Here is a 12,574-nt window from a genome sequence, read left to right as displayed (position 1 = left end):
CAAGCTCCAGCTGGAGCGGGAGGGCAGGGCAGAAGCCCAGAGCCCAGGTTGTCCCAGCTGCAGCTGCTGTGAGCGAAAGCTCCCAGCCTGGCAGGAGCCACTGTGGAAGGAAGCCCCAAGCTTGGCATCTGATGCTGCGGCAGGAGCTGGGCGGGAGGGAAGGGCGGGGGATGGAAGCCTGGAGCCTAGCTCCTGGGCTGCTGCAGTGCAGAAGTGAGGGTGTACCACCCTCATTTCTGTGCTGCCTCTGGAGGTGGGTCTGATTTCCCCACCAAGAGCAGTTGTGGAGGGGAAGGACAACTCCTGTCCCTCCCCAGCGTGGCTGGACTAGCAGTTAAGAGCCCTAGGCTCCTAGCAGCAGGGGAGATCAGTTTTCGTGGCGGAGGGCTGATTTCATGGTCCATGACACGTTTTTCATGGCCGTGAAATTGGTAGGGCCCTAAATATAGGATTGGCTAAAAGCATTGTCTTTGGTGTAGGATATAAGGTACAGATGACCTGGGGTAAGTGACTGGCCCTTTGGGACTGGGAGTAACCTGAATATTGTGATTTTTGGTGTTAGGGACCGTCTGTCACAAGGGCAGGCTTGCCTGGGTGGCAAGATAGACTGGAGTGCCCAAGAGGCATGCCTGTGACTCCCTGTTAAGGCAGTTATAGTGCCTCTGGAGTTCACACTTGACGGGTGGTTAAATCTAATGCTAGAAACACACGACCGGTTTGGGGTTTGGGCCCTGGTTTGTAGCTGTCCTGAGGTTGGCACCTGCGTTTGTGAGCCACTTCAGACAGCCCGACACAGGGCAGGGGCTCAGATGCCATGACAATGGGCATGGAATAGAACAGAAACGATCTGTTTTGGTTTTGTACGCTGCCACGCACAGCTATGGTACTAGACAAGTAATACGTGCTAATTAATAGTAACTCCACATATTGGGACAGCTGCTGTAAATTGGCATAGATCCATTCATGTCAACAAAGCTACCTCGATTTATCCCAGCTGAGGATCTGGGCTGTTAATCATATCGCTCATAAAGTTCGCCAGCCTTTTCAAAATGTCCCATTATAGTGTTTGCCTGGATGATCTCTTGCAACAGGGAGTTCCCCAGGCTGGAGGCTGCTTATTGGTGGGACTGGTGCCATTGGAACCTCAGAATTCCAGATCTGATGGTGCTTGGGAAAGTATCTCCTGCCAGCCCAGGGAACTGTTCTAGATGGGATGGGATGTTTGTAAAAAGTTCCCCCAGAGAGCAGGTTCTGGAAAGACCTGTCTGTCCAGTGACGGGAAGGGGCGGGATGGCCCATACCTGAATGTCCTCCAGGAGTGCCACCCTGTGCTTCTTGATAGTGTCTATTTCAGCCTCTTCAGCCTCGCTCAGATCAGATGACCCTGGAAATACAAAAGGAAAATGAATGCCAGTGAGAACGGGAGCTGTCTCAGGCCAAGTGGAACCCCACAATATTGTGGGCAGGACAAAGCAACCCCTGCCATTCCAGTCCTGAGCTGCTCCTTCCCATAACATTCTGCCATGGCACCTCCCTCCTGCCCGGCACCCTACCCTCCTATTCCAGTCCTGGGACCCAATCCCAGCTCTGCCAATGCTTCTCCTGACCCTGCAGCACCCCCAGACACACCAGTCCTGGGCACTACACCGCAATGCCAATGTCCCTCAGCCCTGATCTTGCAACAACCCCCCTGTTTCACTCCCTGGACTCTCCCAAGTAGCGGTGTTCAATCTTGCCAAATTTTGTTTCGTGGTTTCTCATACAAACGAGCATGAGCAAGATCAGGACAAATGAACTTGATAAAGCAGGTTTCAGAGTAGCAGCCGTGTTAGTCTGTGAAGTGAGCTGTAGCTCACAAAAGCTTATGCTCAAATAAATTTGTTAGTCGCTAAGGTGCCACAAGTCCTCCTTTTCTTTTTGATAAAGCAGTGACCTAAATATAAAATCTAACCCAATCAAAAGCCATTGGCTTGATCTCTCTCAATCTCTCAGAAATTCAAGACCTTCCATTAAATGCAGAAACAGATGCAAGAAACTAATGCAAATGGGACACAGAAATGGTTTAAGAGAGAGTCTAAGTTGATGCCATTTTGAGGGGAGGGAATTTGGAGGGGGGGTCGTCTGAGGAAGAGGAGTGATGGGGCTGGGAAGATCTTCCAATGACCACGGGCTAAACACAGATATAACTAGGGCTGCTCTTGCTTCCCCTCTTCTTCACAGGAAGACAAGTGATGACAGAGATGAGAAGACCGCAGAATGATTAATAAAAGACCTAGAAGAAGAAATGGAACGGTAGCAGAGCGGCTAAACACACTGTGGCCAGAGCGTAGCATTCAGCAAGAATCAGAGGAGAAATAGGAAGCTGCAGCAGCAGAAATTGAGAGCCCACGTCAGCAGCAAGGGAGTTCAGGGAGCCACAGATCAACCCATGCACATGGGCCGCGTGTGGAGAGCTCTCACTCAGCCCCAGGCCAGGAGCGTCTCTCTAGGCAAACACCTTCCCCCACCCCTGCGTCAGGTCAGTCCAGCAGGTATCCTGCCCTGTCGGTGCACACACCAAAATCCCCTGGGCCTCTCCTGTCTGGGGGGGAAAGGGGAAGTCTGACCAGCTGTCTTGGAAACTCTCTGAGTGTGCCTCACACACACGGAACAATGTCTAAAAATAGGGTGGAAAAGGGGAAGGAATCAGCTGTGGCAGGGGAGAGAAAAGAGAAGGGGGAGAAAGAACAGTAATTTCAGAGCACAGGGGCTTGTTTCCTTAAGCGTCCCAGATAAGTGAGGGACGGGGCAGCCCCACTGGAGTCTTACCACATGTTCTTACACTCCCCCAGTGCTACTCACCGAACTCTACTGGCTTCCCTCCAGGCTTCACATGCCCTGGGGATGCCCGACACAGACTAAGGGGGCAGAGTCACCCCAAGCAGTAGCCCTGAGCCAGCTTCCTGCAGACAGTTGTACACATGCACACAAATTGCCTTGACTGAGTTGAGGCCACTGAGACTGGGGAGAGCTGTGTGGACAGGAACTTGGACTGGGAAGGAGCATATCCCCCAACTCTGGAGGCAGCCTTGGTGGGGACCTGGAGGAAGCTGCATTGTCCAAGCCCCCATGCAACGAAGATAGGATGGGAAAATGCCTGCTCTCATAGACTCATAGATTCTAAGCCCAGAAGGCTAACCATCATGACCATCTAATCTGATTTCCTGCCGACCGCTATGCCACAGACCCTCACCCACCACTCCTGTAGTGGACCCATGACCCCTGGCTGAGTTGCTGAAGCCCTCAAATCTTGATTTAAAGACTTCAAATTACAGAGAATCCACCATTTACTCTAGTTCAAACCTGCAGGTGACCCGGGCCACACACTGCTGAGGAAGGTGAAAACCCCCCAGAGTCTCTGCCAATCTGACCCAGGGGGAGAATTCCACCCCAAATATAGTGATCAGTTAGACCCTGAGTACGTGGGCAAGACCCACCAGCTAGACACCTGGGAGAGAATTCTCTGTAGAACTCAGAGCCTCCCTCATCTAGTGTCCCATCACCAGCCATTGGAGATATTTGCTAATTAGTGGTCACGGATGGGCCATATGACATTGTAGGCAACCTCCAACTGCTGCCCGTGGAAGGCTGTTCCAGAACTTCACTCCTCGGATGGTTAGAAACCTTCGTCTAATTTCTAGCCTAAATTTATTAATAGCCAGTTTATATCCATTTGTTCTTGTGCCAGCATGGGCCCTTAACTTAAATAACTCCTCTCCCTCCCTGGTGTTTATCCCTGTGATGTATTTATAGGAAGCACTTTGTTAAGTTAAGCAAGTCAAGTTCCTTAAGTCTCTACTCGTGAGGCAGGTTCTCCATTCCTCTGATCATTCTAGTAGCCCTTCTCTGCCCCAGTTTGAATCCATCTTTCTTAAACACAAGAGACCAGAATTGCACACACTATTCCAGATGAGGTCTCACCAGTGGCTTGTATAACGGTTCTAACACTTACCTATCTCTACTGGAAACACCTCCTGTCATACATCCTAGGGCAGCATTAGCAATCTGTGCCAACCAGACCTGCAGGCTTGACAAGTGAATTATGATGGCTTACTGCCTGGCAAACGGGCTGCCAAACTCCAATTCAAAATCCCAGCCCCAATTCTGTGCCGAGTGCAGCTCAAAAGGGGAAAGGGGCAAAGGTGGCTTGATGTCACTTTTATGCCCCCTTATCCCAGGGTCAAGAAGAGACCAGGACAGCCCCTGGTGTGAGCAAGAGCAACCTCAGGGCTGCTACAATCTTTGCCTGGGGCTGTTTGGGCAGCCGAGGAGAGCAGTGGGGGCACATATTCCTTAGCCTCGCCCTCAGCTCTGCTCCATACCCTGATGGCTGTGGTGCTGTTACAGCTGATGTGCTGCTACGGATGGTCTGCATCACCTGGGGGTATCTTCCACTGACCAGTGAAGCCGGCACTGTGGCTGCTTTGCTTTGGTGAAACAGCTTAAAGCATGTAGCGAGCCCAAGGATCTGGCCCCCAGAGGACATCCACTGACCCACCAGCTGAGGCTGCAAATAACAGGGCTCCCTCTCCTTGCGAATGCTGCCGAACAGCCGAAGAAACAAATGAATTGCCTTGACTGGAAGAGAAAAGGGTAGACAAGGATGAGGGCAGGGAGAAAGTGATGGGCAGACTGACTCAGACATGGAAGGGGAGACAAGAGGAATCAAGGTGAGAGTGAGCAAGAAACGGGGCAGGTGGGTCACATTTACGAAGGGATTTAGGCACCTAAAGATGCAGAGAGGTGCCTAGTGGGATTTTCAGAAGCACCTAAGCAGGTGAGGTGCCTAACTCCGATTGGAAGCAACTTAATAAGTAAGTGAATTTAATGTATGCGCCTCTCTTTCATTGTGCTTCCCTAGCAGGCATTCCAAACCTCTGCATTTTGGTAGCAGAGACACGAGACGGCTAGTTTGAGTCCTTTGTTGCCTGCTTTGGATTCCATAGTTAAATTGGTGGGGAAAGGGGAGAATATAACCTAAAAGTCACCCTTTTGCCCACAAAATCCTGCAATGAGCCAGAATCGAGTGGTTCATTTGAAGAACTATCCGTTGAATCAATTGAATGGTTAAATGAGGGCAATTATGCTACTTAGATGATAAGCTCACTGGGGCAAGGGCCGTCTTTTTGTTCAGTGTTTGTATAGCACCTAGCACAATGGGGTCCTGGTCCATGCTTAGTGCTCCTAGGCACTGTGGTAATCAATAATAATAACGTGCAGGCAGCTGGCCTCTATTTTCCCAACAGCAGAGGAGGTTGACAGCAGCACAATGATTCCCCTTTCTTTCAATTCCTGCTTTTCTAGAAAACGGAGCCTGGGAACTTGGGAAGGGAGAGGCCCAGTGGATCTTCTCACTGGCCCACTCCACTCCAAGATGAGCCTGGGCGTAGCAATGCAATCAGAGGGTGAAGAAGTTCACATCTGGCACAGAGGAGCCACACAGAGTCTAGGTACCAGCTAAGTTCCACGTAAGCCCTGTGTTGAGGACTTGACTTAAATGATGTATAGACCATGTACAGGCCCTCTGCCCAGGGATAAATTTCACCCACACTGAACAGGAATTAGTTCAGTCAAGTCCAATGCCCCAGGGAGTCAGTGCCCTCAAAGGTTCATGAGCTCCTATCGTCTCCCCAAGACATGCTCAGACCTGTATTTTCGAAACTCACCTCTGGCGTGGATGGTGCAAATTTGGTAACCACACAGTACAAATGCCAAATAATTAACACAATGGTTTAGCCAGCCACACCGAAAACCACATACTGTAGCTAGGCATCTAAATGCATACCGCTGCAGACACGAACAACTGCATCTGCAATTTCCTCCCTCCATTAGTAATGGGTACAAAACTGTGCTGGCAATACTAGAAGCCAGGCTAAATGCAGGATCCACAGTACACAAGCCTTTGGTCTACCTTGGCATGAGGCTGAGTTTACAGCCAGTGAGAGGCGGCAGCAGACCCTGGAGCTCCTCACCCTCCTCCTCGCATGGATCTCTCTCCCAGCCTCACCACTGTTCTGATTCTGACATGATCATCTCCCCATGCTCCATCGCACAGCCCAGCCCATGGCCCTGCCGGCATAGCTCTCTCCCACATAGGAACACACAAGATGAAGTCGCTCACCTTGCCCCCCCAAGGGAAAGGGGTGGGAGTTTCCACCTTTCAGGCTCGCCCTGTCAGTCATCCATGGACTGTGAGGGAGGAGAGGAAGTTGAACATTTTCTCCACAGAAACAGACAATGGGCTTAATTCCCCGGAGTTGGCCCAGAGAGGTGCAAATGGCATCCCCTAGCACCAGCAGGGGTCACTGCGCCGCAGTGGGATTCACTCCAGACAGAAGACAAGGGAGTATTCACACCCTCACCCCTCACTGGGGTTGTGCTGGGCAACCTTAAACTGCAGAAGCTTCCTCACTGAAAGCTGCCTGAGGGACACACTCAATAGGGGCAAACTCTTGGCCCCCTGACCACGCCTCCTCCCCAGGCAGCACAGCTGACTTTTGAACCAGTGCCAGCCAGCCGTGGGTCCCCAGGCAAGGTGGGTTTGGGGGTCACTGTTCCAAAGGCCTCAAGGCAGATTTCCTGCCAGTGAAGACCCTTCCCCAAATGTCTGCCAGTGTCAAACCAAGCCCAAAGACCAATAGCTCAGCTCAGCAATAAAATCATAGGCCTGGATACATCCATGCGAATCACAGAAGTACAATGACTCCACTTAAGCTGCTTGGGGCAAGGACTTTGTGTTGTGTGTTTGTACAGCACCCGGCACTGGGGCCCCGGTTCACAAATGGGGCCCCAGGCACTACTACGAAGCACAACAGTACAAAGCACAACAATATTCATAACGTCAAGTAACTCACTGTGGCTATTAACAACATGAGAGCAACCCTATTTTCGTGCTGGACAACCAGTTTTGAGATCCACCTTTTCCTTGGACAAATGACCTTCTAGCGTGAGGCCAGCCAGGATCCCTTTGTCTGTCAGCTCCCTCCGCTTGTTGCCCACCACTTACCAAACCAGGAAATACGTTTTTATCTTGCTCATCGCCTCTCGGCTACTTCTGTCTTTCTAACTTCTTTTGGAATCCGTCGTGTTTCTGTGGTTCACAGGGATATGTCCAGGCCTCTGATTTTATTGCTGAGCTGAGCTACTGGTCGTTGGGCTCCCTCTCCCCCACTCCCCATTTCCAAGTGGGCCATTCCCTCTCTCCTCCGCTCAGGGGGCTGATTTACTGTTACCGTGCCCCATGGGGAGTCATTTACACCCCTGCCACGCACTGCCCAATCAGAACTCTGGGGGTTTACACACACTCACTTTGCACTAGCCCCAGCTGGGGCAGGGAAGCAAAGGCTTTCACAATTTCGCTGTTGAACTTGCAAGTCATGCTTTTGCACCTCTGTTCCTGTCACACCGAGGCTGCATCAAAGGAATCTGTTGTTTACAGTCATATGCTGACCCTCAGTCCAAACACCATGCACCTCTGATGCCTCAGGATGGGCCTGGCTTACTCCATGCCTCCTTGTTATCTAGCTACTCTGAGGGTCACTGACATGAGGGATTTAACCTTCCTCCTCAGAGATGTCCTGTCTGTACAAAGCTCAGTAATGGCTTGACCCTGGTCCCATTAATGTCAGTGGGTCGGCCCCCAGTGACATCTGCAGGGAGCCGGAACAGATCCTGAATAACTGGGAGGGATGGAGGGAGGTGAAAACAGCACAACACCTGCAAGCTATAAATCCCACCCAAAGCATCTGGGGAACTCCTCATCTCCCCTTTCCTCCCCAGCACCCCACTCCAGCTGGTGACACTGCCCTGACAGAGCCTAGTGGGTTAGCACCACTTTCAGCAACAAGACAGGAGAAAGAGGCGGCCAAAGGAAAGACTTACCGGTGGGACAAACATCCATCGTGATACCTGCTGAAAGGAGAATTCTTTCAACAGCCGTCAGTTTCTCTTTCCCCACTGCTCTTGTGGGTGCCTGTCACAATTAGCACTACTTCAACCCAGTAGCTAAAAGTGTGTCGGCTGGATGGACCGCTTTGTCTAGAGGCTCCACCCCCATCTCCTCCCCACATTGCTCATAATGGTGAAGGCAGCGAGGAACTCATGTTTCTCAGAGCGTACAAACCCTTATTGGTTACTTCCTAAAAATAAAATGAACCAAGCCACGAGCAAAAGCCATGCTGTTTTAACATGGGCAGCCATTCAGGTCTTTGCTGGGGGGTTGGTCTCGAGATTCACTGTCATCTGGTTTGATCCAGCATACTCTGGGGAGTGAGGAAGAGGGAAGTTGGCAACTCAAAGAGCCAACTTGCTTCGTGGATGGTTTTGTGCAAGGAAACAGATTTACACACACACACACACACCCCGCCCCTGCTCTAAGCGCCCAAAAGAAATTAGCAAAAGGTGGTGGGTGGGTGAGAATTCCAAAATTGGTGTGTGCTGGATCCTGCACTGCCCCCTGCTGACAGCTGATGGTCTTTTATCCAGACCAGGTTCCTTTCTCCCCATCCCAAATTGGTCCCTTTTGGGCAGGCTCCTCAGCAAGGATTGACTGGGCCATGGAGAGTGAGCTCCCCTCTCAACCCTAGAGTCGCTCTCTCCCTTGTGGAAGCCTTGCCCCCGGCAGGGCAGTGGCGGGAGCTTGCCCTGGCCCTGCCTGTGCTGTGTCTGTTCTGGAGAGTATAGGACTTTAACCACCAGGGCTGTCAGTGTCAAGCTTTCTCTTCCCCTCCCCCCAGCCCCGGAAGGCTGCACACTTCCCCTTGAGGTAATTGCACTTGGTTGCCAAGTCTATGCTATGTGATGGCCCTGACATGCTGTGAGGGGGAAGGAGGGGAGGGCATTGTCCCCACAGGGGGAGCTCGACAGCTGGCATCAATGTTCGGAGCTCCTCTTGCAGGGCAAGGGATTCACAGGGACAGTTCATTGTAGAAGTGATCTGGTGGTCTGGCCACAGGATTCCTCTCACTTCTGTGTCAGGCTTACGGCTGAGGATGGTGAGACAATGCCAGATGTCCTGAAGCCGAGCACAACCTGAGCAGGTGTCTGGCAGGCTTCTCCTCCACACAACCTACAGCTCTGGCAGAGCACCTCACTCCTGCCCGGCCGTACTCTATGCTTCTTCAGTTCTGCCTCCCAGCTCTGCCTGGGTCCCTCACTCCGGCCCTGCAGCACCCCCTGCTATTCCAGCCCTGAGCCCACCCCAACTCTGCCTGTGCACCTCGCTGCTGCATGCCTTGCTGTTCCAATTCTGCCCTCCACCAACTATGCCCATGCCCCTTGGTCCAAGAGCACCCCCTGCTACTGCCTTAACATTACCTCTCTTGAGCCGCCTGCAAAGCCATTTCCCCAATCCCTGCCTACTATACTTACTGCACTGTGCACGGGACTGGCCATAGGGTTGTGGGGAGGGTTTGGAAGATGGTTCCATGGGGCAACCCCAAAGCTAACGGACTCATTTTATATAAAATGGGGAGATTGGAAAGCTCCTCAGGTCACCCTCGGCCTCCTGCTGCAGTGTCACAGCCTGGTCGCTTGGGCTGAACTCCCTGCACAGCTGCTACCGTGTAAAACAGGTTTTCAAGGGACAATTTTCCAACTACACTGGAGGATTGGGGCTCACTGAGGGGGAAGGGAGCTTGTGGCAGCCCAGGTGGGTTCTGGGGTCCTCCCAGAAATCCAGCACCCCACAGCTGTGAATTACAGGCATCCCAAAGACTAAACCCAAGCAGCCATGGGTGGGGGACGACCATGAATAACCCACGATTTTTAGGAAGAAGCAGTAACAAATCCCCTCCACTTGCAGGTTTTCATGTCCAAGGCCATTTTCACAAGGCAAAAGGCTAGAAACTTATTGTTTGGGGCTTTTATTAAATGCAAGTTGAGATTTCTAGGTCCCCCATACAAAGGGAGGAGCCCCTGCATGAGACCCACACAGTGCAGACAATGCAGCTCAGTCCTGACCTTCAGCACACTCCGTCGCTCCAGCCCCAGAGGCCCTGGCCGAGTTCTGTCAATAAGCCTCATTCAGACCTGCTCTCCAGTCCTCCCACAGCTCTGCCAGTCTGTATCCTGGCCTGCAGCACCCCTTCCTATCGCAGTACTGGGATCCCCACACGGCTCTTCAGAGGCACCTCAGACCTGGCCTGCAGCTCTCTCTGCTCATCCAGTGCTAACTGCTGACACAGATCAGCCAATGCCCCTAGACTCTGCCACTCTTGGCCCCATCACCAGCTCTGACAGCGTCCCCTCTGCTATTCCAGTTCCAGGTTCCTTCCTCATTGGAGGCAGCCAGTCTTGGGGAATCCTATGAGGTCTCAGCGATGCAGCTAAACATCCAGGAATGACTGGTCTGAGAACCCCCTGCACTCATTTCACTAGTGACCTTATATCTGAATTCAACTCAGGCGAAACAAACATGTCAGTCAATCAAAGACCACAGACAGCAAGCGGTCGAGCAGGAAAGAGCCGCAGGAGGGGAGGAAGTAAAGGAAGAACAAAAAGCAGGAGGCAATTGATGGGAAGCTGAGCCGGTGGGGAAGTGAGGCAGGCAAAAGGGGAATAAAGCTGGGGCTGGAACCCATCACCCTGCCCTTCTGCACAGACCCGGCACGCAGTCAAGGATGCCTCAGTCTCCCGGGGTGGGGTGGGATGTGGGAAGGCTGCATCCCTCCTTGTGAAGTAATTGCCATTTGAGCCCTGGGTACACATATCTTCCCCCCCTTGATTGGTAGAGTCCTCTCTCTCATGTCCTGTGCCGGGATACAAGACACCCCCTCCTCATCTCTTCCCACGTTCCTTTCCCATCTCCTGGGCTAGGGTCCAGGCCTCTTCATCTGCTCCCACTTCCTGCTTTCCCCATGTCTCTGTGCTGGGCTAGGAGTTCCCCTTCCCAGTCATTCCTACATTCCCCCGGAAGAGCCCTTCTTCGCCATGCATGCTCTGCTGAAGGATGCTGTTCCTGGCCTGGGGAGCTGTCAGGGGATGACTGGACAGGGTACACTGAGGTAAGAAGGAAGGGCAGGGACAACAGTTGGGCGATGGGGCAGGGTGACATCTGGGATGACAGGAAAGGGGAGCAATGGGGTAATTCAGGTTTCTCCCTTCCCTTGGATTTGTAGGCTGGGGAAGCCTCATATTTGAACCCCCATCTCCTCCACCACCTGACCCCTGCTCCCCTTTGGGTTCCACAGGAATCCCACCTCCCGTGGGTCACCAAGCTGCAGAGACGATACAGCAAGGCCTGGGTGAGTCTGTCAGAGCGCAGCCATCACACCGACAAATTCCTCTTCCTCCTCCTCCCAGCTTCTTCCTCAAACTCTGTGAGAGAAACAAGACATGCTGGAAGCCAGCCTCCCCTTCCCCCCCATCTCCAGGGCAGCAAACCCTGGCCAAGAGCACCCCTTGGTGGCTGGAGAGGGGCACAAGGTGAATCATAGCATGCTGAGGATATAGGTGCGCCAAGTAATTCCAGGATATAAGCCTCTTCTTCCCATGGGCCTCCAAGCCCATGGCACCTGCACTAATAGGTCTTAAGGGGGCAGATGCCACCAATTCCCCTAGTCTAGTGTTGGCCTTTCTTAACGCTGGAGTGCTTGACTTTGCAACCTTAATGTTCTTTTAGCACAGATTTTTCAGAATGTAAATTTCTAAGCTTTTTAAATGTTTAAAAGCCAACAATTTAATCACATGGAACCATATTGACTGTCCTCTCCACCTCCCTATGGGTCATCAGCCAGGTTGTTATCTTTAGATTCACAGCACAGTCCTGTAGGCCGGAAGTAATGGCGTAACTGGTAGCAGTAAAAGTCTGTTACCTTCTCTGTGGACCTGCCACTAGAGGGGGATGGAAACACATACTTTGCCAGGGGGTTTCACAGCTATTTGTTAGACAGCAGAGGAATGGTGAAACTCTGGACTCTTGGGTTCTGTAAACTTTCAAGTTCTGTAGGGGAGTGTGCTCTAGTGGTTACAGATATTTTCCCCCAGCCTCTCCCTGTCCCCTTCTACCCTTGTCCCCATTCCTGCCCCTGTCCTCTCCCTTGTTGCTACCCCCTTGGCAGCTTGCTCTCCCTCTGTCCAACTCCTGTCCCTGTCCCCCCATTCCAATCCTCCCCTGGCTCCTGCCCTTGTCCCATCCTCCCACTCCTGCCCTTGTCCCCAGCTCCTGCACATCTTCCCCACCACGCCCCACTCTTATCCTCCCATTTCCATGACTCTTGTCCCCCTCCGCCATGCTATTACCCTCCCCTATCCTTGGATCCTGCCCCTCCCCACCCTTGCTCCGATCCCGCCACATCTGTCCCCCTCTGCTCCTGCTCCAACTTCCCTCCCTCCCCACTCCTTTGTATTTGAGACAGGCAGCTTCCTCCTTCTGCTCCATCCTGCCTAGGTGCCAGCAGAGGGAGCACTGAGAGTGTAGGAGGGACTGGGTCCCTGCTCTCAGCTCCTGTGCCTGGAGCCACAGGGTACGTGTACGCTGCACCTGGGAGGTGCAATTTCCAGCTCAGGTAAATGTATACATAGGGTGACCAGACAG

At 52.5% G+C, this 12,574-nt stretch overlaps 1 protein-coding gene across 1 annotated transcript in view; it reads right to left on the bottom strand.

Moving 5' to 3' along the window:
• Nucleotides 1-8,078, bottom strand: part of CYTH4 (cytohesin 4) — a 31,167-nt gene extending 23,089 nt beyond the window's left edge. The window contains exons 1-2 of the mRNA XM_073330250.1: nt 7,921-8,078; nt 1,302-1,384 (exon numbers count right to left, since the gene is read on the bottom strand). Of these exons, the coding sequence (XP_073186351.1) occupies nt 1,302-1,384; nt 7,921-7,939 (102 nt within the window). The 5' untranslated portion in view covers nt 7,940-8,078. The remainder of the gene's footprint in view (nt 1-1,301; nt 1,385-7,920) is intronic.
• Between the last annotated feature and the right edge of the window lie 4,496 nt (nt 8,079-12,574).

The sequence above is a fragment of the Lepidochelys kempii genome, chromosome 1 (assembly GCF_965140285.1).
Source record: "Lepidochelys kempii isolate rLepKem1 chromosome 1, rLepKem1.hap1, whole genome shotgun sequence".
Taxonomy (NCBI): domain Eukaryota; kingdom Metazoa; phylum Chordata; order Testudines; family Cheloniidae; genus Lepidochelys; species Lepidochelys kempii.
Note: the sequence above shows the minus strand (reverse complement) of the source record. Positions and strands in the feature narration are given on the sequence as shown.